The 27,141-nt window shown below is 48.9% G+C and overlaps 1 protein-coding gene across 1 annotated transcript in view; it reads left to right on the top strand.

Annotated features, from left to right (window-relative positions):
* LOC308150269 (uncharacterized protein) overlaps positions 1-27,141 on the top strand; it is a gene marked incomplete at both ends in the record, with an annotated part of 92,164 nt that overhangs the window by 5,661 nt on the left and 59,362 nt on the right. Inside the window, 13 exon segments of the mRNA XM_080523119.1 lie at positions 363-1,185; positions 3,467-3,687; positions 16,555-16,888; positions 17,027-17,158; positions 17,595-17,724; positions 17,893-18,028; positions 18,188-18,237; positions 21,849-22,119; positions 22,857-23,817; positions 23,957-24,081; positions 24,450-24,578; positions 24,905-25,055; positions 25,183-25,306. Coding sequence (XP_080379245.1) covers positions 363-1,185; positions 3,467-3,687; positions 16,555-16,888; positions 17,027-17,158; positions 17,595-17,724; positions 17,893-18,028; positions 18,188-18,237; positions 21,849-22,119; positions 22,857-23,817; positions 23,957-24,081; positions 24,450-24,578; positions 24,905-25,055; positions 25,183-25,306 — 3,587 coding nt within the window.

Genomic DNA, 27,141 nt, shown 5'->3' with positions numbered 1-27,141 from the left:
ATCACATCACAGAGATATACAATTTTGATTGTGTTGTGAGCTTTGTAAAATGGAGCCTGTCACACGGCGTCAAGACACCATTTCCTATACAGGAGATAGTTAGCCTGCTACATGCTAAGCTTGCATGTCTGTACCATTTTAATGATCTAAAAACGAATAGCAGTTCTGTGCATGGATTTACATATACTCGCTATTTATCGCTGACCATTGTAAACAGGATTGCCCCCCCCCGTGACATGTATTGATTATCATTACTATCATAAGTTTGAGATGGTGTTATGCAAGACAAATCCCCCAGGTTTTTTAGTGTCTTTAAATGAATGTCATTAATAACTTTTATGTTCTCTCCCTTCGTCCTGCAGGGAGGAGGAAGGCGCGGGTCCACCGCCCCCGCTCGCCCATCTTTGAGGAGAAAGAGATCCCTCCCCTGGAGCTCCCCAGGACCTCGGAGGACCTCATGGTCCCCAGCCAGGAGCTGCTCAACGTGTCCTCCATCTACGAGGTGCTGCGCAACTTCAGCACGGTGCTGCGCCTCTCCCCGTTCTGCTTCGAGGACTTCTGCGCGGCGCTGGTGGGCCCGGAGCAGTGCACGCTGATAGCCGAGACCAACATCTCTCTGCTCAAGGCCATCCTGCGCGAGGAGGACACCTCCAACACCACGTTCGGCCCCGCCGACCTCAAAGACAGCATCAACTCCACCCTCTACTTCATCGACGGCATGACCTGGCCCGAGGTGGTGCGGGCCTACTGCGAGAGCGACCGGGAGTACCACCACGTCCTCTCCTACCAGGAGCAGGAGGACTACCCGTACGGCCCGCTGGAGAGTAAGATCAAGGTGCTGCAGTTCCTGGTGGACCAGTTCCTCACCACCAACATCGCCCGCGAGGAGCTGATGTCCGAGGGGGTGTTGCAGTACGACGACCACTGTCGCATGTGTCACAGGCTGGGGGACCTGCTGTGCTGCGAGACCTGCTCGGCCGTCTACCACCTGGAGTGTGTGAAGCCGCCCCTGGAGGAGGTGCCGGAGGACGAGTGGCAGTGTGAGATCTGCGTGGCTCACAAGGTGCCAGGGGTCACGGACTGCGTGACGGAGATGCAGAAGAGCAAGCCTTGCATCCGCCTGGAGCCCGTCGGCTACGACCGCCACCAGAGGAAGTACTGGTTCCTCAACCGGAGGATAGTTGTGTAAGTAACGACCCCCCTTCTCCCCTCCGTTCCACCAACAAAATCATGTATTGTAATACAGGGTTCTCCCCCGGGATTTTTTATCAAGGTGGCGCTGGATTGCGTTATCAAAACGACCCGTGTTCTTTCATGTCAAAATGCGCTTATCTACTACGTAATGACTTACCTGAGGTACATAACAACACTTTTGCTTTAAATTGGCGATTCGCTTGATCATTGGCGATCAACAATAGTTACTCTTTCTATCATTAGGCCTACTACATGTTCATTTGCTCTGAAATGTTCACAGTGGCAGAGCCAAGTCATTTTCTCCCCTCTTCTATTCTTAGAGGAGAAAAGTATGTCATATGTGCCTTCTATGTTTTTCGAGGCATCCAGTCACAGTGGGTGTATGTCAATGCCTGGAATAGAAATCTTTTGCAGTCGCCAAAATCATCTCTGCTGCAGGTTTTTTTCTGGCTTAAAATAAGGCTCAGGTGGTAGAAGAAGAAGTGAAGCACACACGCGTGAAAACTATCTCTGTGCGCCCGCAAGCCCGGTGCTTGTTATAATCATTGGGCTGACATTATTGAGATGTAGAAAAACGGTTACTCTCGGTCTCGTTTTTTTTTTTTCATGCTTTTTATTGGTTTGACAAAGAAAGTTATTTTATTACCTTTGTAAAGACGCAGTATTATGTACCCTAACTAGTGAGAGAGATTATGTTTTTCCCTCATAGTACCTTGGGATTTATTGCCTTCTCTCTCAAAAAACCCAGAGTTGTTTTTTCTGGTTGGTGGTGTGAGATTGTTTTTCACAGTTACTGTGACGGGGGGACAAAAATAGCATGAATCTCCCGTAAAAAATTGTTTACCTTACTGTTACCGGTTCAGCCGTGTGCGTGAGTGAAAAGTAGACCTACATGTTTCATGCCACAGATGTTGAGTGATGACAGTCAGTCTAAACGTGTCCAGATAAGCTCAGGATTGCAGCATAACAGTGTTATAAGGCTGTGAATTGTGTTCGTTGCTGCGGAGCACATAAAGCTCCTGTTTGTGAACGTCACCACAAAGTCTCACAAGCATCCTTCATCAAGCAGAGCAGTCCAGACTGCTAAGGCTAGTTACTAGCTACGATATTGGCTAAATTAGACTAAACTAAAGTAACCAGTGCGCTCCCTACTGTTCGGGGCCAATAAACTGGAAAGTTAACATTATCTATGTCCCATAAGGGCTCGACGCAAATGAGTTAGACAAATGTGAAAAGAAATGTAAATGCATGGACTATTTTTAACAGTTTTTTTACATTGTGTTTCTTGCGTGATTTCTCATTGCCTGGTATCCCAGCTAGTCAGTCTGAATAAAAAAATTACTGGGTGTGATAATTGTGCTGATAATTACTCAATCTGAGAAGCCCATTTCCTTCCCTCCCCTCCTTGCTGCTATACATACTAGCAAGCTGCGTCCCTAAGGGGTCATTAGTGACATTATGAGATGTGTGATGTGTGATCGTTAACTACGCCCTTAGTGAGGGTGACACTCCTCCGGGCTTTCATCCTGTGCTCTGTCATGGCTGATTTTGTCCCTGAGAGTGAAGTGAATCTCTGCTGGAGTATCGGCCTTGTTCATCTATTTCGCCTCACCTCCTCTTGAGCATGTCTTCACACCGCCTGTAATTGGTTTAACCTCTCTTGTGAGACGCCTACAAGAGGGGCATCAAGTGGGCTGGAAGGCAGCAAAGACGTCCTGGTGGAATTTCAGCACAATGCCAATTAGTGTTGAGTAGCCCACTCAGTGTTGCTTTAGAACAATGAAAGGAGTTGGCATACGGGTGTGAAAGGCTGTGACCCAAGTGATTCAGTTTCTGCCTAAATTGGATAACGGCTGCCAAATAAACATAAAGAACAGCGTACTAACTACAGCGGATGATGTTGGAAGGTCTTTCCTTGACTTTCTTTAATCATTTAGCTGTATATAGGCTAATACTGTTACTGGCAAGAAGAAATTATTCATGCCTTATGACCCAGAAAACACGTAGCCTATTACTTCCCTTTGAAGCTTAGATTCATTTGTTTCCAAGGTGAATTAGATACCCACGTTGCAACATAATGCCAACGGGAAAATACGATTAGGCTCATCCCATCTCTTCAATCAGATCTTTAAGGCCGAAATATATTTTTTCATCAATAACGTACATGCATAAAATGTAAATGCCCATTTTTTGTAACTCAAGCCTTTGTTGTGAAGCTTGTTGTCATATAAGATCTTGGTGTATCTAACTGGTTATGAACCGTCTGTTCCAGCGAGGAGGACGGGGAGCACGAGAAGAAGAAGATGTGGTACTACAGCACCAAGGTGCAGCTGGGGGAGCTGCTGGAGTGCCTGGACCAGGAGTACTGGGAGAACGACCTGTGTGCCGTGCTGGAGGAGATGAGGGAGGAGGTGCACACTCACATGGACATCACAGAGGACCTCACCAACAAGGCCCGTGGCAACAACAAAGCCTTCCTCACCGCTGCTAACGGTAAGACTGGGCTTTCGGCTGCTGCTGCTGGTGGCTCTGAACTAATCCCTTGGAGAATGACTATGGCTTTAGTTGGGCTGTGTGTTGAAGGTTGCTGGTGAACACGTGGACGTCTGTTAGGGAGTTGAGCACCCTGGAGAGGGCAGTGTTGATGTTTTGACTCTCGGTGGTGCAGAGAATGAATGGAGCTCTACCACTCCTCTATGTTGACTGAGCTCCCTGTGGCTCAGTGTGGTCCTCTGTGTCTCAGTGTGGTCCTCTGTGTCTCAGTGTGGTCCTCTGGTCCTCAGTGTGGTCCTCTGTGTCTCAGTGTGGTCCTCTGGTCCTCAGTGTGGTCCTCTGGTCCTCAGTGTGGTCCTCTGTGTCTCAGTGTGGTCCTCTGTGTCTCAGTGTGGTCCTCTGGTCCTCAGTGTGGTCCTCTGTGTCTCAGTGTGGTCCTCTGGTCCTCAGTGTGGTCCTCTGTGTCTCAGTGTGGTCCTCTGTGTCTCAGTGTGGTCCTCAGTGTGGTCCTCTGTGTCTCAGTGTGGTCCTCTGTGGCTCAGTGTGGTCCTCTGTGTCTCAGTGTGGTCCTCAGGGTGGTCCTCTGTGTCTCAGTGTGGTCCTCTGTGTCTCAGTGTGGTCCTCAGGGTGGTCCTCTGTGTCTCAGTGTGGTCCTCTGTGGCTCAGTGTGGTCCTCTGGTCCTCAGTGTGGTCCTCTGTGGCTCAGTGGGTAGAGCATGGTGCTAACAACACTTAGGTTGTGGGTTTGATTCCTGCCGGGACCATATATACTGAAGAAAATGTTCACTGCAATGTAAGTCGCTTTGGATAAAAGCATCAGCTCAATGCTTTTCCCCTTAGTACCCAGACAGAAGTTTCATACACGTCATTTATAGATAAGTCTTTTGTTGTGACTACTCGTAGCTTAAAAAAAAACAAGCATCGTATTGGTAATTTTTGTAGTTGCGTGTCGTTAGGAGAATCTCCTGACTGAGGGTCTTTCTGGTCTTCCATCTCGACCAGAGACAGTGAGGTGATGAATGGGTCTCGCTGGCGTGTTTATCATGCTTGTGAGCCCTTCTCCACGCTGCACTGCACCGCGCTACCTCCCCTTTGTTCATTAGAGCCGCAGCACAGCTGTTCCTCTCCCAGTATAAACCTTCGTTATGATAAACTACGGCTGCTTGGGGAACCGGGAATTGAAAGTAATATATTTTTCATGCTCTTTTGTCGTGGCACTCTCACAGAAATATGTCTTCTGCTGGTTCATGTGTTGTACACACTCTAGCCTAGTCAATTGTACCTCACAGAATTCAGATTTTAAAGCTCTTTCAGCAGTTGTTTGTGGAGAATACAGGCCTAGTGTGGGTCTCTACTGTATGTTCTTATTGTCTTTGCACGTGGTATTTATTCTCGAACAAACAGAAGTTTCATACACGTAATTTCCAGACTATTGTTGCATTCTGCGGCTCACTGGAGCTACTAGCACGCCAGTGACACACAGGCAGGTGTTAATCTCGAGTTAATCTCGCTTTCAGTTTGAGTTGTCAGTGACAACTGGCTCTCTGAAAAGCCATTGTATCAATTTGTTACATAATGGCCAATGACATCGGTATTAATCTCTGTGGATGACTACTGATTAGGGGTGTAACGGATCACCTAACTCACGGATCGGATCGTGTCACGGTTTTTGAGTCACGGATAGTGTAACCAGGGAGTAGCTGAAAAGGACTGTATAATTTAGGAAGGGGCTGGTTATCTAACTAATGGAGCTAAATAGGCAGTATAGGAGGATACAGGCAGGGGGCGCCAGCAAACCGTTAGACTAGCAGTTACTATAGTTAGCATTAGCATGGGAACTAGCATTAGCATTAGCCTTGTGATTAGCATTAGCATTTAGCATTGGAACTAGCATTAGCATTAGCCTTACAAACAACTAACACACGGTAACGGTATCACATATGAACAACACATTTATTATACATGACGGTTGTATACATCCCCATATATACATTCCCTCCCGCCGGCCACACACGCACTCAATCACTCACTGATAGTCTCTGGCCTGGACAGGCTTATAGTCCAGGGCTGTGGTGCGCGTTGAGGCCTGGTTGGATGGCATGTGCGTCGATGAAGTTAGCCGACGAAAGGGGGGGGTGACGTAGCAACGCGGAGGGAAAGGGCCGTCTTCGTGGTCCACAACGAGGTGAAGGGCCCAAGTCCGGTGGTCCGCGTCGAAGCTCCGCTGGAGTCAGTGTTCGGTCGCAGTCCGCTCGTGGAGGCGACGATTATGTCCAGCTGGCGTCTCGCTTGGTCCAACGTTGAACAGCCGGCTGCTGGCAAGGCGGTCCAACGGGAACACAACTAAACGGGCTACAGTGGTACACTCAATAATCGCTTTCCTGGCGTCCTCAGCTTCTGCACGGTGTGCGTCGTACTGAATCCGCCATCTTACATTGACTTCGCGTTACTCTCTCGCTCATTTGGTCTCTCTCGTTCTGATGCTCATCACCCACACTCTGACTCGCGGACTACTTCCGTTTCTTATATATACACCACCGAACGTAGCATCCGGGTCACGGACACACCCCGGATATACTACGTCATCAAACATATACATAAACATCATAATAATAATACATACACTTCACGAAACGTATAGAAATAGTATAGAAAATAACAAAGAAATAACCAGGGGCAAAATAGGGCTGGTTTGGGGAAACTAAACTGGCACTAAACTGTGGGCCTTCACAACAGCCGCCCCATGAAACCCTCGGTTTCAGTTAACTAAAGAAGGCACACTGGCTAGGCTGCTCTAGCAGCGTGAGGCATGAGGTGATAGGACCTTGGTCACTCTGCCTGTCTGCCAGGCGGCGCGTGGAAGGGACTGGTCGATCACCAGTACCACGGCACCTTCGGACATCTTGTCTCTCTCCCTCAGCAGAGTCTTCTGCTTCTCCTCCTTCTCCAGGGCGCGGATGTGCTCCTCGAAGCAGATCAGCGCGTCTTCCTTGTCCATGTTCTGCAGCTCCTCGTACTCAGCGAAGGTGGGGTCGTCCAGCAGGTACTGCTGGGCCTCGGACCAGGTGGTGCGGTAGGTGACGTTGGCCATGTGGTCCAGAATGCTCTTCAGCGCCTCCCAGTTCCTCTTCCTGAGCTGCTTGGCTTGTTCCTTCTCCTTCTTAGCCTTGTAGGCCTTAAACGCTCGCTTCTTCTCACTCAGCTTGGGCAGGGCGCTGTAGCGTGGGTCGTTGATGATCATTCTCATGGTTTGCTCCCATGACGCGTTGGATGAACCACCATTCTCCTCCAGAAGCTCTTTGAAGGCCTGCTTGGCCTCCTCTTTTGGGTTCCACTTGTACGTTTTCTTCGCCAACTCCGGCCTTTCCTCCTTGGAGGCGTCTGCAATACTGGCTGAGACTTCCATGGCTGACGTGTACTCGACGGAGTTGACGGGTGCGTCAATGCTGACCTCGGCCACGTGAGGGTGCATGGCCACCTGCAGGTGTTCCTCGGCAACAGCTGTTGCCGCCATGGCACGGTAGCGCCACCACCGGGACTCCTTAGTCTGGGAGTTGTAGTAGTAAGGCTTTCCCGTGTCAGACTTGTACTCCTTCCACGGGCACTTAGACAACATTTGCTCAGCAGGAGATTTCAGGTCGTCTGGTTTCTCCCCTGAGGACTGTTTAGTCTCTGTGTTGTAGAAGTAGGTCTTCCCATCCAGAGACTTATGCTCTGTCCACAGAGGCTTCTTCTTTGGTTGGTCATCCTGTGGTGAACCATTTGTGGTACTAACTGTTCCAGGTGCACTGGCAGCAATAGATTCCACTCCAGGCGGTCCGGTTGGTTGGTTTGCTTCTTCGGTTCGGACATGGAGGGATGACGTAGCTCTCCCGTCTCTATCTCTCCCCTCGGTAGCGCCTTGGAGGGCCCACCCAAGCGCAGTCTTAACAGCCATCGGGCAGCCTCGTGGTCCTCTCAGCGGAGGACGGAGCGACACGATCAGTTCAGCGTTGTCCGAGCCGATGAGAAGGGTTGGCTCCGCTCCTTCTATCGGATGTACGTCTACTCGCCGTAGGTGGGGATATCTTGCGCGTAACCTCTCCAGGGGGTAGTCGTAGCGGGAGAGCGCTAGCTGGTCGGCGGTGAAGACATTCTGAAGCCGATGTCTATCCGACGGCCGCCCCGCCGGGGAGATAGAGAAGTTGATTCTCGCCCCGGTGACCTCTTTAAGGTCGCGACGTATCGTGCGCAGAGTCAGCTTCTCCGCAGTCCCTTGGAGCCCCAACTGGCGCACTGCCCCGTGGAGAAGGATGGTCCGTTCCGACCCGTCGTCTAGAACGGCGTACGTGTCGTACACAGCGTTGTTGTGGTGAAGTCGGACCTTCACCACCTTCAGTAGAACCTTGGAGCCGCTGCTCTGTGGCGAGTCTAGGTAGTAGACAGGGGTTTCCTCTTCCGGTGCGCGACCGGACCTAGGGCTTCTGTTGCCCTCCGTGGACCTGGCGAGGGAGACCTCGTGTAGGATGTGGAGGTGGACCTCCTCACAGCGGTTGCACTTCCTCCTCAAGGTGCAGTTCTTCGCCAGATGGTCGCGCCCACAGTTCCAGCACCTCTTGTGCTCCTCGAGCCACCTCTGCTTGGCCTCGGTACTCAGGTTGTTGAAGTCACTGCACTCATTGAACCAGTGCTCGCTGGGGCAGTACGGACATGGCGGTGGACCTCTCCGTCCCTTTTGAGGGGGTTGAGAGGAATCCTTTCCCTCAGGTCGGGTGGTCCTCTCTCTCCGAGGCTCCTCCTCCGTGTGCAGCACTCCTACTGGGCGTCCTCTGTTCGAGCTCGGCCCGTCCCAGCGGTCTCCCTTCTCCCTCTCCTTCTTCGGCTCAGCGTAACCCATGGCGTCTACGTTGGTGTCATGCACTTCCTCCAGTAGGAACTCCGCGAAGGCAGCCATGCTCAGACCCAACTTCCCGGGGTTACGAACGCGCTGCTGTCGCCGGAACCTCTCCTGCCGGAAGCGTGGGATCTTGCGGAGCAGCCGCTCTACGTTGGAGGTGCTGTTGATCTCGCTGGCGCCAGCTGGGCCCTGCGTCTTCAGCATTCCAACCAAGGTGTGCACGCGGAGCGCGAAGTCATCCAGCGCCCGGTCATCCTTGATGGGGGCCTGCTGTTCGAGGGCTTGCAGTTCAGCAAGGGCGTGGTTCCAGGGACGACCGTAGCGGGCATCCAAGTCAGCGAGCGCTCTGGTGTAAGGTGTCGGTGCGGAGGCATGGGCCAGTACCATGTTGTGGGCTCTGGGGTTCCTCACATGCTGAAGGAGAATCGCATATTTGTAGGACTCTGAGCAGGAGTTGTCCAAGAGCGTGTCTAGGCAGATGCGTAGCTCCACATACTGGCTCCTGTCCTCGTCCTTGAAGAAGGGGAACTTGGGTCCCTCCACCTGGGGGAACATCCTGTAGTGGATCATCGGTGCTGGAGTGACGGTCTGGGTGTCCGGCCTGCATGCATTTTGGTGCACTGGAGGACCTAGGGGTGTGCTACGCTCTTGGGGGATGGCTCCCCTCCCGGGCAGCGACGCTGGCTCCCTCTGGGCCGCGTAGCGGTCGGGTCCCTGGTCCTCTTCCTTCCAGGTGGTCAGCTGGGCCTGTAGTTGGACAGTCATGGCGGGGGTCATGGAGCCATCGGCGGGGGGTTCAGGAGATGGCACTCGAGAGGGCCGTGCGGATGATGCTCGGGAGCTACGGGCCGACGGAGTTCTGCTGATGCACACGTCGCGCATGGTCTGCATCATTTCCTCCATCTTCTCTGCGTGCAGTTGCTCTCTCGCCATCTGCCTCTCCGCCGCGCGTTCCGCCCCCTCCATCTGGAGGCGCTCGCGCTCGTACTGGATGCGTTCCCTCTCTAACGCCTCCTGGCGCCGTCCCTCCGTCTGGAGGCGGTCGCGCTCCATCTGGAAGCGTTCACGTTCTAGCGCCTCCTGGCGCTGTCTCTCCGCCGCACGTTCCGCTCCGTTCATCTGCCTCTCCGTCTGGAGGCGGTCGCGCTCCATCTGGAAGCGTTCACGTTCTAGCGCCTCCTGGCGCTGTCTCTCCGCCGCGCGTTCCGCTCCGTTCATCTGGAGGCGTTCGCGTTCTAGCGCCTCCTGGCGCTGGAGGCGTTCACGCTCGAACTGGAGTCGTTCCCGCTCTAACGCCGTCTCGGCCTGTTGGCGCTCCCGCTCTAACGCCATCTCGGCCTGTTGGCGCATACATTCGGACAGCGCGGCACTACTCCCTCTGGAGTGCAGGCTATCCGCCCCAGAGGCAGAACTGCCCACGGAAGCCCTGGACCGGTAGGAAGCCACTGAGCGGCAGGAGCTAGGTCTCGAGCGCGCCGTACTGGGAGGCAGATCGTTAAGGCTGAGGCCCTCCCCCTTCCGCCCGCAGGCGCTGTCGGACCGGGCCTCTCCTTCCTGTTCTTCCGTTTCCACGGCAAAACCCTGCGGTTCTGCCATCTCATCCTCAGGCTGGTGCTCTTTGAGGGCTGTCTCAGTGCTAGCCACCCGCGCGCCGGCGGACACCGCGGCCTCTCCGACCACTGTATCCCGTGGAGTGCGCTCCTCGCTACCACTCAGTGAGCTTCCGAGCTCAAGCTCATACTCCTGTAACCTCGGAGGCAACCGCGGGACTCTCTGTGGTCGTGGCTCTGGCTCAGGGGGCGGAGAAGGGGGGGTAACTGTCTGGTCTGGTTGGCTGCGCTCAGCCATGCTATCACTACACTACCGATCCGGCTCGAAGGACCAATTGTAACCAGGGAGTAGCTGAAAAGGACTGTATAATTTAGGAAGGGGCTGGTTATCTAACTAATGGAGCTAAATAGGCAGTATAGGAGGATACAGGCAGGGGGCGCCAGCAAACCGTTAGACTAGCAGTTACTATAGTTAGCATTAGCATGGGAACTAGCATTAGCATTAGCCTTGTGATTAGCATTAGCATTTAGCATTGGAACTAGCATTAGCATTAGCCTTACAAACAACTAACACACGGTAACGGTATCACATATGAACAACACATTTATTATACATGACGGTTGTATACATCCCCATATATACATTCCCTCCCGCCGGCCACACACGCACTCAATCACTCACTGATAGTCTCTGGCCTGGACAGGCTTATAGTCCAGGGCTGTGGTGCGCGTTGAGGCCTGGTTGGATGGCATGTGCGTCGATGAAGTTAGCCGACGAAAGGGGGGGGTGACGTAGCAACGCGGAGGGAAAGGGCCGTCTTCGTGGTCCACAACGAGGTGAAGGGCCCAAGTCCGGTGGTCCGCGTCGAAGCTCCGCTGGAGTCAGTGTTCGGTCGCAGTCCGCTCGTGGAGGCGACGATTATGTCCAGCTGGCGTCTCGCTTGGTCCAACGTTGAACAGCCGGCTGCTGGCAAGGCGGTCCAACGGGAACACAACTAAACGGGCTACAGTGGTACACTCAATAATCGCTTTCCTGGCGTCCTCAGCTTCTGCACGGTGTGCGTCGTACTGAATCCGCCATCTTACATTGACTTCGCGTTACTCTCTCGCTCATTTGGTCTCTCTCGTTCTGATGCTCATCACCCACACTCTGACTCGCGGACTACTTCCGTTTCTTATATATACACCACCGAACGTAGCATCCGGGTCACGGACACACCCCGGATATACTACGTCATCAAACATATACATAAACATCATAATAATAATACATACACTTCACGAAACGTATAGAAATAGTATAGAAAATAACAAAGAAATAACCAGGGGCAAAATAGGGCTGGTTTGGGGAAACTAAACTGGCACTAAACTGTGGGCCTTCACAACAGATAGGATAATTTTTCGGATCAACACAAAACATTTTTGTTTTTATAAAAACTGCTTTTTCCTTGAATTCTGTAAAAACACCACTTTTACTATGTGACAAAAACCAACAACATTCAAGATGTCAAAACTGGTAATATATATATATATATATATATATATATATATATATATATACTGTATATACATACATATATATAATATATATATAACATATTCTACACTCAAACATTACATAATTATACTGAAATACACTCAATTTAAATGATAGGAGAGAGCCTGGTTGCAGCAGTGAGTCACTGGGCTCTTTAAAGCAGATGAATAAACATGTTTTATGCCACTTTTAACTAAATAATAAAGTGAACCCTTATTTTGAACATAGTATGAAAAAAATGCCTACATTATCAGAAGTTGTCGAGCTACCTTTTTCGTGCCTCCCGTCATAGTTGACAGAGAAGCCAAAGTGCTCCCATACATGGGATTTAAATGACGAGGGAGGCATTTCGAGTTCTTCTCCGCCGAACAACGTAACTAGCACTCGCCATGATACACTTGGGCCGCGTTCGTAAATTCGCTTTGAGAGCGCCGGAGCGCACACTGGGTCCGACGTCATAAAGGGACCAAGTAATTTGATTGGACAAGAGGCGTTCCTTGAACGCTGATCAGATTCCAGAGCGGATTTACGAACGCAGCCTTGTTGTTGTGGATTCCCAGCTTCACGTGTAGTGAGCAAACAACGGATTCTTTTTCTTTCGCATTATCAACCTATCATTGCGCTTTAGAGTAAAACAAAGCCAGCAACTGTCGCGTCTATCTTTTCATGGCAACTCTACATTGTGATTTACAAGAGATATTAACTAATATTAAGTAATATTATTACTTGTTAACCAAGTATGTTTTGCAATTTTGCAATTGATCCGCGGTACACATGTGTGCCGAACCGTGGAGGGCGATCCGTACGGATCACGGATTATCCCGTTACAGCCCTACTACTGATTGTAGTATTGTTAGTGGTTGTGTATGTTACCTGTCACAAGCCTTTGTCACTCACTTGTCTTCACACCATTTCATAGGATTGCATCAAGCAGTGCAGCGTTAAGCGCAGGTGCGATCTGTAAGATGGAGATGTTGATGTGGCTGAAGGCTGTGTGTGAGGTAAACCTTCTGGTGTGGTGATAAGAGCCAGCCTGGCAAGCTTAGCTGTCTGTTACAGGGTGTTCTTGGAAGTATTTCAGCCACCACTGCGTATGTTCCTCTCCAATATCCGTTTTATCATCTTGTTTGCGATTCTTTTGAATTGCTTCGGAGAGCAATTTTCAGAAGGCGAGTGTTGAAAGCGACTGTGGTTTAAAACTTCATTATGTATTTAATGAATGAATGAATGAATGAATGAATGAATGGTCTTTATGGTCTTTATTGTCATTGCTACAGTACAGGTACCAAACAACGAAATTTAGGAGGGGTGGCTCCCCTGGTGTTAGGAAAGAAGAAAAAAAACTTTAAAAAAAAAACACAAGAAGGGAAGGAGCTGGTTTACATAAATAAAGGCTATGTACACTATCCACTATACTATACTGTACAGATAGACGACTAGGGTTGTCATATTGCACAATAGTGTTATTGCACATTTATTTAAAGTGTCGCAGTTTGCAGGCTTGAAATGTACATATTTGTGCCTCAGCACTACACCTGATTTTTTCAGTCCAGCAGCTGCCATCAATCCGTCCAGACTGTCCAGGGCCCAGAACCTAGGTCTTTGCTGTGTTCAGGGCCTGGACGGCCCTGTGGTAGAAGCTGTTCTTCAGTCTGTTTGTCCTTGCGGCCATGGTCCTGAACCGCCTTTTCGAGGGCAGCCGGGTAAAGTGTTCGTACCCAGGGTGGGTTGGGTCCCTGGAGATCTTGGAGGCCTTCCTGAGACAGCGTGTGTTGTACAGCTCTTCCAGAGAGGGGAGGGGGGCGCCGGTGATCTTCTGGGCTGTTCTCACGACTCTCTGTAGCGCATTTCTCTCCGCGGTTGTGCAGCTGGAGAACCAGTTGCAGATGCCGTAGGTGAGGATGCTCTCCACTGCGCCGCGGTAGAAGGTCACCAGTATCTCCTGCTTGTTGTTTAATGGCATCCTGTAGTACAGCAACACCCAGGACAGCACTCCCCCTAAACCAGACACCCCAAACCCCACAGAGGGGGCCTGCCCCGCCCCGCTTGAGAGCTGTGGGGGGGGGGCCCTACGGAGCCTGAGCAGGAGCGGACAGGTACATGGGGAAGAGTCACGCAACCACCAGCATGTCCTCCCAGCCTTTCAACCCCGCCCCCCCCTCTTCCCTAGTCATACCCTGCTGCACGTTTGCATGTCATCTGTCTCGTGCTCTGGCTGACTGCCCCCAAAGCATCCATCCACAGCAGTGTTTCCTCCAGGATTTTTCACATTAGTGGCGGAGCGCTTATCTTGCGCACACATTTTCTTCCCGCGTGCACGCGCATAAAACGCGCACTGGCGCTCAAAACAAAGACGTGGTTTCACCCAAAACTAGTATAGAGGGTGGCAACAATTATAATTTCTTAAATAGCGGTTAAGTCATTAAAGCCGAGCAGGTGATTTTATATAGAAGCTGATCAAATACCAACATATCCTACAGCTGCAGCGGAACATGCGGAACGCGCATTACACACACACACACACACACACACACACACACACACACACACACAGAAAGATCAATACGAAGTAGGCCTACGTGAGAGTACACGCACAGAACCGGCTAACGTTACTCATTAACTGTTTACACAAGTAAAATCACAGTGTGACAGTCAGATGGAGCATTCGGTAAACAACAACAGCAAGGTAATGCTATCAGCTGAGTAAAAAAAAAAAAACTCTTACCTCTGAGGACACCAACATGAGCCCTGCTTACCCGTACCTCCGCCGTTCTGTTCGTGGTGATTTTAGAAGCAATAGATTATTTTTGCCCCGCGCATATTGCTATGAATAGTTCGATCTCCACACATGAGTCGGCGATGTTGTCATTTAGCCAGCTCTCAGAGAAGCACATCAGGCTGCACTCCCGATACACTGAATGATGCATCACGAGTGCCTCCAACTCGTCACATTTGTTGGGTAAGGAGTTAACATTTCCCATTACGATTGATGGTAGAAACGGCTTGTATCTCCACCGCCTCCTCGATTTAGCTTTTAGCTTCGCTCCAGCTTTGCACCCCCGGTATTTCTTCCGTAGTTCCTTCGGTAATGAGTGTTTGAAACCCTCATGTTTTGCAGTCTCTCTTAGTGCAAAGAGGGCACTTCTGGTATAAACAACTCTGGCTGAGGTTGTAACATTAGACATTATACAACAAAAAACCGACAAACATTTAAAACAGAGCAGCGAGACCTGCTGCCGCTTAGAACGGCGCAACGTGCCGACGTCAGCTACCACCGCATTTAGTTGACCATGAACATCAGAGACATACATTACGAATGTTCATTTAAAATACTCTATAGTGAGCACTGGTATAAGAACATGAACCAGAGAACAGCAGTAAATGCAATAACCCACAGTCGTCGCTGATGATGTTCCGTTTTCGATTAGGATACGGGATTAAAGGCACCGGCGACGGGCTAAGAGAGAGAGAGAGAGAGGAGAGGGATTTCCTGAAATCCAAATGTCCCGCTAAATTCGGACCAATCACAAAGCTGTTTTGAAAGCGCGTCGCCTCGCGCCGCGCGCCTGTTGAGAGTCTCGATTGCAGTGCGAACACAAACGACGAGGTTAATTGCAACATTGTAACATATTGTAAATAACTACCGCTAAATCGTAACGAAATGTTGGTCTGGAAGCGGCCTAAATCTAGCTTCAATCTGCTTTTTTTCTGTTCTCCGGTCATAATAACTCGCTGCCTTTCTGCGCAGCCTGAATCAAAGTGGACTGTCTGAATCATTTGGTGGCGGAGGAAATTCTTTGGTGGCGGCCCGCCACGAATAAATGCATATAGAGGAAACACTGCACAGAGATCATAATCCAGTCTGGTAGTTCTCCGTCATTCCCACCCTGTGGCCCGGGCTTAGGATGTGATGGCGCAGAGTGCATTGCTGTGGAGGCACGGCTCTATATGCTTTCGGCTGCTACCATCGTGCCAGTTGACAGAACATGAGCAAGCTTATTCTCTAAATTGGCTGGTTACTCTGCAGTTAGGCAGATTATCCTCTTGTTTTGGTCTGTGTCTGCTGCCTCGGACGCCCCCGCAGGCCCCGTGGAGCCCGACCTCCTCGACAAGTCCTCTCAGTCCTCCTTCACCAGCCAGGACGACAGAGGTAGGCTACCGCCATCCTGTCACACCAACGTTGACCTTCTCGCTAATGCGTTTTTCAATTCAAAAAAGGGCCTTGAAAGCCAAGAGACGTTGGAGATGCTGCTCGATTCGGTACATCTTCGCCTCCACTGTACTGTGTCTTCGTCGGTGTTTGCGTTTGTCGTCATTGACTCCCTATCTTTCTGTTTCTCTGTCTCTTAACAACCGATGATCCCTGATACTTATCTGTTTCATGACCTGCAGGTGAAGGCAAGGAGAGGGTGAACGGCGAAGGGGCGGGGTCTGGACAGGGTCCCAACCGCGTAGTGACCCACCCGCCTAACCCGGATAGCAGGCCGAGCCCGCTGAAGGAGGGCAGCTCCCGGGACGGCAGCCCTACGCCCAGGGACGGCAAGGAGGTGAGACCCCAACCAGGTGTCCCTCACTCAGCCTGCTGCCCTGAGGGTTAATTCAGAGGCTAGTCTCTCACCTGGGGCCTCCTCTGCATTATTAGCATTGAATGGATACCAGTAGTCTAGTGTATGACTCACTGTGGTCTGTCCAGAGGTTGATGCTTAATCAGCAAATGTACCAGGACCTCTCAAATTGATTGACGCAGCCAGTCATCAAATTGAAGAATCCCATTGAAGTTGGTCATCTCCTCTTATCTCTGTGTCTGTTATCCTCTCTCTCTCTCTCTCTCTCCTCTCTCTCTCTCTCTCTCTGTCTCTCTCTCTCTCTCTCTCAGACGTCTCCCTCTTGTACCGAGGGTGAAGCCTCCCGCCCGGTCGCCGCCGCCAAGAAAGATTTGGCCGTGAAGAGTAACCTGAACAACTTCTTCAAACTGGGCCAGGAGGGGAAGTACCGGGTCTACCACAACCAGTACAGCACCAACACGCTGGCCCTCAACAAGCACCAGCACCGCGAGGACCACGACAAGCGGCGCCACCTCTCCCACAAGTTCAGCCTGACCCCCGCCGGGGACTTCAAGTGGAACGGCTCCATCCACGGCTCCAAGGTGCTGACCGTCTCCACGCTGAGGCTCACCATCGTCCAGCTGGAGAACAACGTGCCCGCCCCCTTCATGCACCCCAACTGGGCCTCTCACAGGTAGGCTACTGTCTAACAGCCCCCTTACTCTGTGGAGCAAATGTAGTGATGATCCCTGATGCGTTGGGAATTGGCAATGCAAGGAGGCCATGTCATTCCATCACACAATGACTTATTTCTCTCCCTGTGTATTTCCAGGACCAATTGGATCAAAGCTTTCCAGATGTGCAGTAAGCCCCGGGAGTTTGCCTTGGCTCTGGCCAATCTGGAGTGTGCCATCAAACCTGTAGTCATGTTGCCAGTCTGGAAAGATGCCCTTGGACACACCATGTAAGGACACCACCATGATGGGGGGGGGGGTGACTGTCAGAAATCCGTCATTCTTTAACACATGGACCTTGCACATAACACCTAACATGTTGCTTTTAATAGGATAAGAGGTCGTTTTTGGAGGAAAAGCAAAAGCAGACTAATTATGATTTGCATCACCACTCTACTGCATTGAAGCCTTTTGTTCCTCTTTTAAATGCAGAGTGGTGTGAGCAATGTATGCTGAGTAGCACACGCTTTTCCACGGTGTGAAAAAAAGCTCATTGTACAACATAATGGATCGCTGCTGACTAAACAAGCCAGAGTCACCTTGCTGTTTTTATCTAACAGCTTTTTTTTTATCCTCTCTGTTTTTGCTCTCTCTCTCTCTCTCTCTCTCTCTCTCTCTCTCTCTCTCTCTCTCTCTCTCTCTCTCTCTCTCTCTCTCTCGCCTCAGGCTGCATCGCATGACTTCCATGGAGCGGGAGGAGAAAGAGAAGGTGAAAAAGAGAGAGAAAAAGTTGAAGGATGAGGAGACTCTGCTGCAGGCCACCAGGGTGAAGTACACCATCCCCATCAAACACCAGGTACATCTGAGATGTGTTTTATATGATTCATATAATTAATTAAATTAAAATTAATATAATTAGCCAAAAATATTGTGTTCCTCAATACATGTTGTGTTATTGTTTGTGACAAGCTGTAGATTTGTCGTACTTCTAGTTGTTGTCCTCTGTGCTTGTCTCTGTGTGTAGGTACGGAAGCAGAAGGGGGAGGAGTACAGAGTGACGGGGTACGGGGGCTGGAGCTGGGTCAGTAGGACCCATGTCCATCGCTTTGTTACCAGGCTACCAGGGAACACCAACGCCAACTACCGCAAAGCACTGGAGGGTAAAGGGCTATTTTAAGTTTTTAGCTTGTCTGTTTGTTTATTCCCCATTGTCTCATGTTGCTGTTAATGATCTGTGGTGTTGAGGCAGAAACTATGCCTCCAGCATGGCTCAGTGGATGTATATTGCTTCATGTTATGCAAATGCCATCTTTTTACAGCAGCTAAGACGGGCAAAGAAAATGCAGCATCTGGCCCAAACAAGCGGAAAGTTTTTTTCCCCCCCCCCCCCCCCCCCAAATTTTTTCTTCTTTTTTTTCTTGAGATTAGGACAATACAACATCCAACAAGAAAGACAGACACACATTAATACCCACATCGCAATCTGGGAAAAACAAAACAAAACAGACAAAAGAACACAGAAAAAACGAATAAAACAAAAACAGCAACAAAACAAAACAGCAACAAACAAAAAAAAACAGAACAAAAAACTAAAACAAACAAATAAACAAACAAACAAGCAAAAAACACACACATGTCTTACCAGAGGGCAAGACAAACAAAATACATGTTTACAATATTTTGATCAAGTAAAGATAGGGCATAGGTTGGTTGTGATATATTACAAGTAGAGCGCCTTGTCAGAAGTGTAAATGTCCATAGAGCTCTCTGTATCACCCAGAATTCCCCTCGTTAGCTAATAAGTTCCCCACATCATTTTGCTGGACATATTCCCCAAATGGTCCCCATATCTTTTTAAAGGAGTCTTGTTTACCTTTAATCATGTATGTCATCCTTTCCATTGTTAAAGAGGATGACATTTCCCTAAGCCATCGGGCAATACTGGGCCTGTTCACATTTTTCCAAGCCAAAGCTATTAACCGTTTTGCTTGCAACAGGCTCATATTTATGAGTGTTTGTTGATATTGCTGTAGACGAAGATGAGTTGGGTACAACCCCAGGATAAACACTTTAGGAGTGAGAGGTAAGGAGACCGATGTTATCTGGAATATCATTTGAGATACCTCCTTCCAAAAATCGTTGATATTTTCGCAGTCCCAGAGACAGTGAGATAAAGTACCTTTACATGTATTACACTTAAAACATACATCTGGATTTTTGTTATTAAACTTATTTAATTTAACAGGGGTCACATAAGTTTGCATCAGCCAGTTGTATTGTAATAGCTTTAGTCGTGTTTTCACAGTCTGTGTCTGAGCCTTTGTGCATATACTACTCCATTCGTCCAAAGTGATATCCTCCTGAAATTCTTCCCTCCAAGCATTTAGTTTGTCTATGGACGAGTCTGATGAGCCAGTCTCTAACATGATATATATAGCGGATATTCTTCCCCTACCGTTACAATTGGACGATATGGTTCTTTCTAAAGTGGACAATGGGGGTTCTTTTAAATAATCATTCTGGGCAGTTGAGAGGAAGCTCCTTAGCTGCAAATATTTAAAAAAGTGTTTTCTAGGAATATCAAATTTAGCAATAAGTTGTTCAAATGACATGAAAGTACTTTCTTTGTATAAATCTTGTACTTTCCTTAAGCCCTTACTGGCCCATATTTGGAAACCCGAATCTTCTCTCCCTGGAATGAAACTTTGATTTCCCCAAATAGGAGTGAAACCTGACGGAGATTGTGTTTCACCAAGAAATTTCCGCACATCATACCAGACTTTAATTGTGTTAAGAACAAAGGGATTGTTTGTTTGTTTTCTCAGTTTCTTGATATCCGCTGAGTAGATAAATAGATTAAGGGGTAGTTTCGGAGTAACAGAGGACATCTCAATATCTAGCCACGAAGGGATGTAGTCAGAACTAAAGTAATACATAGTAGAGCGAAGCTGAGCAGCCCGGTAGTACCACTGGATATTAGGCAGGTGGAGACCTCCTCTGTCATATGGAAGGTACAGTAAGGATAAGCGAACTCTGGGGCGTCTATCAGTCCATATGAAAGAAGTGAACATTCTTTTAAGCTTTGTAAAGAGCGATGTTGGAGGGGGCAAAGGAATATTCTGAAATAGATACAACAGCTTTGGCAGAACATTCATTTTTAGAATATTGATCCGACCAATCAGGGATATAGGTAAGGATGACCACCTATCTATCGATTTTATTATGGAGTCCACGATAGGGTCATAATTAATTGAGACTATGTGGTTAATCTCTGGTGTAATGTGAATACCAAGGTAGGTAAAACCTTCTGTTGTATTAAGAAAAGGAGTGACATGTATAGGACAGAGTCTTTCCTCCTCCTTCAGCATCATGATTGAGGATTTTGTGTTGTTTATTTTATATCCCGAAAAGACCCCAAAGTCTTTAATCAGGTCTAATCAAGTACATAGTTCTATTCTCACTTTAATGACAGCCCAAGCATAGTGAGCAAATGAAACAAAACAAGCATATATCATACAATTCATCGTCTATGCATTAAACGGAAACGTAGCATATCATTTTAAACAAGGACCAATTTCATACAAATAATTCAAGCCAAGATCTTACATTGTTCGCCGTGTTCATATAGTCCCGTACAGCTAAGAGTTAAACGTTGTGGAAAAAAAGGACAGGTGTCTAGAACACACACACACACACACAAATAAGAAATAAAAATAAGTTTAAAAAAAAAAGGGGATGGAGATAGTGTTCTAGACGTCGCTTTCCTCTTCAAACAAAGCCAGCATAGATCGTTATTATTCGCCGTGTTGAAGTAGGCTAAGAGTTAGGCGTTTGAAAAAAGTCAAATGTTTACAACAAAAAAGAATGGAAATATACTTCCAGCCATAACTTTCCTCTTCAAACAAAGTCAAAGGAGATCAGTCTTGATCAGGCATACACACACAGGAAAAGAAAAAAAGAGTCTTACTGTGCGTTGTTCATCGTTGTTCTGCTACTCCATCATTGCTTAGTGTCTCCAAAAAATGCTCTACCTCTGTTTCAAAAACATATGAACGGTCGTTGTGGGTTATCCTCAGGCGCGCCGGGAAGATTATTCCATATCGGATAGCCTTGGCCCGTAGCCGCTGTTTAACTCCGTCAAATCGCTTCTGCTGTTTATGAACTTCCATGGGTAGATCTGGGAAAAACATAACGTGCTGATTCTTGTAGAGAACTCTCCCTTTCGCCCTGGCTGCATTCGCGACGCGCACCTTATCCTTGTAGTTTAGGAATTTCATTATCAGAGCCCTCGGTGGTGCGTCGGGATTGGACCTTGGGCCAGAGATTCGGTGAGCTCCCTCGATGATCAAAGGAAAGCGTAGTGTCCCCATATCCAGGGCGTCGGGAATCCACTGCTCCAAAAATGAGCAAGCATCTTTTCCCTCCGCACCCTCCGGGAGGTGGACCAGCCTCAGGTTCGATCTCCGACTGCGGCCTTCTAGATCAACTAGTTTGGAGGTGAGCCTTTTCTTCCAGAGCGCTGGTGGTTGCGTTCAGGGATCCGATGCTGTCCTCGGCCTCCGAAATGCGTAGCTCCGCCTGTGAGACTCGGCCAGCACACTCTTTGACTTCTCTGCTGATATTGTCCATTACAGACAAAACTTTTTCGAGTTTACCAGAGAATTCTGTTTTCATGTCGAGGATGGCCTTGAGAATATCCTCCGAGCCCACGGCACTGTTCGTACTGCTTTCCTCAGTGTTCTCTGGAGCTTGCGCGGCGCTTTCATCCTCAGAACCAGTCATTAGGCCTATAGTAATGTCTTTGGTGGCCTTTTTCTTAGGTGGCATAGTATATTTCTTGCGGCTAACCTTTTAATACTAAATTATTAATGTAAGATCTTTGAATGTGAGCTTTCTTTTAAGAATTTATTTCAAACTTGTAGCGGAGCAAACAAATGCGTCTGATCAGCTCCGCGTCATTACCGGAAGAATAGCGGAAAGCGGAAAGATTTGCTAAAAACAGAGACAGGCTCAGAAACCCAGGAAAAAGAAGAGCCCGTCCCAGCCGCTTCAGAAAAAGACAACAAGCTAAAGTCGGTCGTAGAGTCATCTCAGAGCACCTCACCAGGAGAGGGGCAGGTGCTGAAAGAGAAGCAAGAGGAGAACGTCACAGAGAAGATGGAGGATAATAAAGATCAGGTGGAGGAGAAGACTGAAGACAAGATGGATGTTGTCTCAAGTCCACCCGCCACCTGTCTAGATAAAGAAAAAGGTGCTTTATTCAGTAATATCCATCTGTTTCTCATACCTTTCATCGACAATCCAGATGTCTCAAGGTGAATCATTTGAATAACAAACGCTTAACATTTCCTGATGCTTGCTGTAAGATTTAGACTGTTAGGAGACATGCTAATCAGGCCAACCATTTGGAACTTGTTTTCACAAAATCTTTGATGGTTAGTGATCAAGTTAAGTGAGACTACTAATATATAGTAGTGTATGAATGTATGACATGTATCACATAGTGTGTAAGAAATGTAAATCTTTACCTTTTATTTTGACTGTTTTCCCCTGCTTTTATATTCATTCTATGCTTGTATATGTTTTTATATTCACTTTATGTTCTTATTCCTGTTGTAAAGCACTTTGAGCTGCATTTCTTGTATGAAAGGTGCTATATAAATAAAGCATTACTTACTTACTTACTTACAAGAACTATCAAACCAAATAAAATGCAGATGCATATAACATGAAGATGTTAAGGCTTTGTATACCGCTTCAGACTGGGTGATAGATCGAAGGGTAAAAAGAGCTGATATAAAGCTCAGTTCTTGGTTCAGACCACACAGCTGGACCCAGAGTATGGACCTGCTCTGCTGCCTAATATACAAGTAAAAGATTCCTTAAACACAGAAGTCGTAACTGTCCTTTTATTCTCTTTCATTGCCAAACATTAACTTTGTCATGTCATGTCGGCTGATCGTTAACGGAGTTCTCTCCATCTCTCAGGTGAAGTGAACAGCAGAGGCCCCTCATCGCCGACGAAACCTGCTGTGAAGGAGGAGCCTATGGAAGAAGACGAGCCCAAAAAGGAGGAGGAGTCTGAAACCAAGCCCCCTGTCCGACCCTTCAACTACGACGTGGTGAACGTCAGCGAGGGCTTCCAGCTGCGCACGGCCTACAAGAAGAAAGTCGAGGCCTCCAAGCTGGACGGGCTGCTGGAGAGACGGGTGAAGCAGTTCACCATGGAGGAAAAGCAGAGGCTGGAGAAGCTCAAGCAGGCAGCTCTGCAGCCCAAGCCTGCCGCTTCCAAGCCCCAGGAGAAGCTCAACAACACAGGGACCTCTGTCAAAACGGAGCAGGCGGTGAAGTCAGCGGTGACACCGTTAACGAGTCTGAAGGGGCAGGACGGGCAGGTAGACTCAGCAGCGAAAGACCAGGTTGTCAAAAGGCTTGACTCTGACCAGCAGCAGTCAGTAAGGTCTGAGATCTCAGGAAAGACGGATAACCTGGACGTCAGATTAGGTTCGGCGGTAACAACGCAGGCGGCTGTTACAGGACCAGGGAGAAGAGAGCAGAAGGATGCTGCTCACCCCGTCGGCAGAGCAGCCGTCTCCCAGGAGACCAAGACCGTTGTCACGGCGACGGTGACGGACACCAAGTCGGGCCCCTCCGGGTCTACGGTGACCTCCATGACGGTCAGCAAAGGGTACTCCACCAGAGACAGGGTCACACTGCTCAAGTACGTCTGCTCCAAGAAGACCCGCTCGGGCACGGCCCTCCCCTCGTACCGCAAGTTTGTCACCAAGAGCAGCAAGAAGAGCATCTTCGTCCTGCCCAACGACGACCTGAAGAAACTGGCGAGGAGAGGGGGCATCAGAGAGGTGCCCTTCTTCAAATACAACGCCAAGCCTGCCCTGGACATCTGGCCCTATCCCTCCCCCAGACCCACCTATGGAATCACATGGAGGTGGGTGAAATTGCCACGACACTAAGAACTGAAACCATTTAGGAGAACCATGTCTCTCCGTGTCTCTGTCTGGTGATGGGTGATTTTGGTCGAGTCACACCTAATGGGTCAATGAGTCACACCGTGTCCCCCCCTGCAGGTTCCGTCTCCAGACTGTCAAGTCTCTGGCAGGGGTGAGCCTGATGCTGCGGCTGCTGTGGGCCTGCCTGAGGTGGGATGACATGGCAGTCAAGCCCTCCGCTGCTGTGGGGACCACCCGCACAGGTGAGTGCACAGCTATTTCATCTTCCTCTCACTCCCTCTCTCTTTCTGTCCTCCCCCTCCTGTTTCTGCCTCTGTACCTCTCCTCCCACCCCCCCCGCACTCTCCTTGTGCAAGGACACTGAATCAATGTCATATCCTTTTAATCATAAGCTTAGCTTACCAACCACAATGCAGACAGTGGCAGTAATATATATACGTAATGAGGTGATGATTACTAGAAACACTAGAGCGTCAGTAACTGATCAGATACGCTTGTGTGGTTGTCCTGTGGTTTAGTAGCCCATGCATGCCTATGAAGCAGTGTCCATTTTGAAGATGAGAGTCATTGGTATGTGCAGATGCTCAGATCTATCTGATTCTCTCCCTAGAAACCTCAGACACTGAGATCACAACCACGGAGATCATCAAACGGCGAGATGTGGGAGCGTACGGCATCCGGTCGGAATACTGCATCAGGAAAATCATCTGTCCCCTCGGCGTTCCCGACACTCCCAAAGGTAAAAAAGAGAAAACACACGGCATCTTCAAATTCGCCCAGGATCCCGCTGTTCCGGTCCCTACAGTGGCCTCATGAATCTTGGAAGCTTTGCCTTGCCTCGGTCAGCTTGTTCCTTATTCCCATCTTGTGTCCTCTCTCAAGTTAGATAAAGCACCTGTCCAGGCTAATGCCTACCCAAGCAACGTGAGACACAGTACCAATGGAGTTACTGTTGTTCTCTATCTACTCATTAAAGTGAAGGCATATGGCATCAAAGTCTTCTATCTTTTTGTGGGGTTGTATATCTCTTTCCCAATTCCCTATTCTCTTTTTTGTCTTGAGCAGAGGCTCACACTCCCCAGAGGAAAGGCCTGAGGTCCAGCGCTCTGAGGCCCAAGAAGCCTGAGCCAGCCAAGCAGACTGGGCCTATCGTCATGGAGACGTGGCTCTCTGAGGAGGAACTGGACCTTTGGGAGATCAGAGCCTTTTCAGAAAGGTGAGGAGATGTTGGTTCAGCCTTGGGCTGGAGCTAGAGTTAATGTGAGACACCGGTTGTGTGGTCTTTTAACTGTAACCCACTGAATGTCAGTTGCCTTCTAACCTTTTCCTCTTTCCTGATGCAGGGTTGAGAGGGAGAAGGCCCAGGCGGCAGACCAGGTTAAGGTTAGTAGTGCTCTGAAGACAGCAGAGGAGGTCAAGGCCCAATTGGAGATTCAGCTAAAGCAACAGAGATTGGCTTCTCAGCAGGTGGGAAGATCAGACAATTTTCCACCATGCACTACGGTGTGACACCTAGACTCCCAACATAGCACCCCCCCCTCAGTGTAAACCTAGGGGGCCACAAACACAAAACACAGGGAGCTGGGAAAGAGTAGTTCTAAAGGGCTAACTTTGGCAGTTGTGTGTCAATGATTCTTTAGTAGAACCATTCTTAATGTACACTGTCCAATAGAAATTCATAGTGTCATTGCAAATTTGTGTTGAAGGATGCAAAATCATCTTACTTTGAGTCAGTATTTGTATTCTGTGTGCAGTCCTTCACCTGCTCGTTCGTTAAATCACTGTTTATGTTTTAGAAACGGTTGGAGCAGCAGAAGGCTGGTGCCATCAACCCCTCCACCGGCACTCCCACCATCCCGGCCTCCGCCACCCAGAAGGTCATGGTGGGCTCTCTGAGCAGCCAGGTGACCCAAGGCACCAAGGTGGTCCTGGCCACCAAGCTGGGGACGCCGGTGACATTCCAGCAGAACAAGAACTTCCAGCAGTTGTTTGCTTCCTGGGTCAAACAGGGTCAGAGCACCCCAGGTGAGTGTAGCTGGATTAGGGAGGCTGTTTGTCTAAAATCACATGACGTGACTGTGGTGTGTGTGTGTGTCTGATGACGTTTCCCCGTCGTTGATGTGATGTGAAAGCGCTGTGGGAAAAGGATCGTGAGTGGAGTTGATGGCTCTTTCAATCCCCATTTTTTGTTCTTTTGAATGGTTAATTGGATCTTCACTCCTAGTGAATGTAACCATCTATGTCAACCATCAGCATGGCTTTCGTTTTTTCATTTTTGTCGCTATACCATATTACAATAGATATATTTAAGTTTTGTCAGAGTGCCTTTTTGGCCGGTGGTGTCCACTCTTATCTCCCAGAGTAATTCTGATAATCAGGGAAAGGTGAATTCCCTATACACCTTAACAATAACAAGACTCCCAAACTGTCAATGTGGAGTGTCAACCTTTAGGTCAATAAATGCCCCAAAATTCAAGCAAATGGCCTTGATTATACTGTATATCAACGCTGCTAAAACCAACCCAGTGGACACCACTGCTATAGACGGTAGCTGTTGTGGTTGCCCGCTGGTCTGGGTGTGACTGCAGGTCACGTGTGTGTGTTGCAGCCTCCACCGGCGTGGTGGCCACCATGGCCAGCAGCGTCACCACCTCTGGGCAAACGTTCCAGATCGCTGCCGGCCAGGTGACCATGGCGACCAAGGTCATCACCGCCAAGCTACCGCTGCCGCCTAACAGCAAGATTGTCACGGTCAACATGCCGACCACGCAAGGAGGTATGGATGGAGGGTCTCGCCGTGCGTTCGTTAAGGTCTACCCCCCCACGTAACGGTTCATGGATGAGCTATGTCACCACCGTGGAAATGGAACCCCCATGAGACACAGGCCCAATCCCGATTCTCTTTTTTACCACTTCGGCTCGTTTTGGAGTCACTCGTTTTGGAGTCACTCGTTTTGGAGTCACTCGTTTTGGAGCCATAGCCGTAGTGGTTCCCCGGGGGAAATGGGACAACCCTTCACGACGTCATCCGTAGTGTAATGAATGGGTTAATTCATAGTCAGGACAGCGCATGCGCCTTAGAGAGAGTTCGTGATATACCAGAAGGTGACTGACAGGTGGCGAGAGAACCGAAGTAAACTGGTTATACCTTTGTTGAACCCAGACTCAAGTGTCTTATTATTCTATGTCCAAGTGACATTACACGTAGTATCGTAGAAAAGCATTGACGCTCGCGATTCATTCACAACTTGAATGAACTTGAACGCTATCAATCGATCAAACAAGTCATCAAATAAAAAAGA

This window comes from Nansenia antarctica, assembly GCF_963989245.1.
Source record: "Nansenia antarctica genome assembly, chromosome: 2".
Taxonomy (NCBI): Eukaryota; Metazoa; Chordata; class Actinopteri; order Argentiniformes; family Microstomatidae; genus Nansenia; species Nansenia antarctica.
This window is presented reverse-complemented; position numbering and strand designations above follow the sequence as displayed.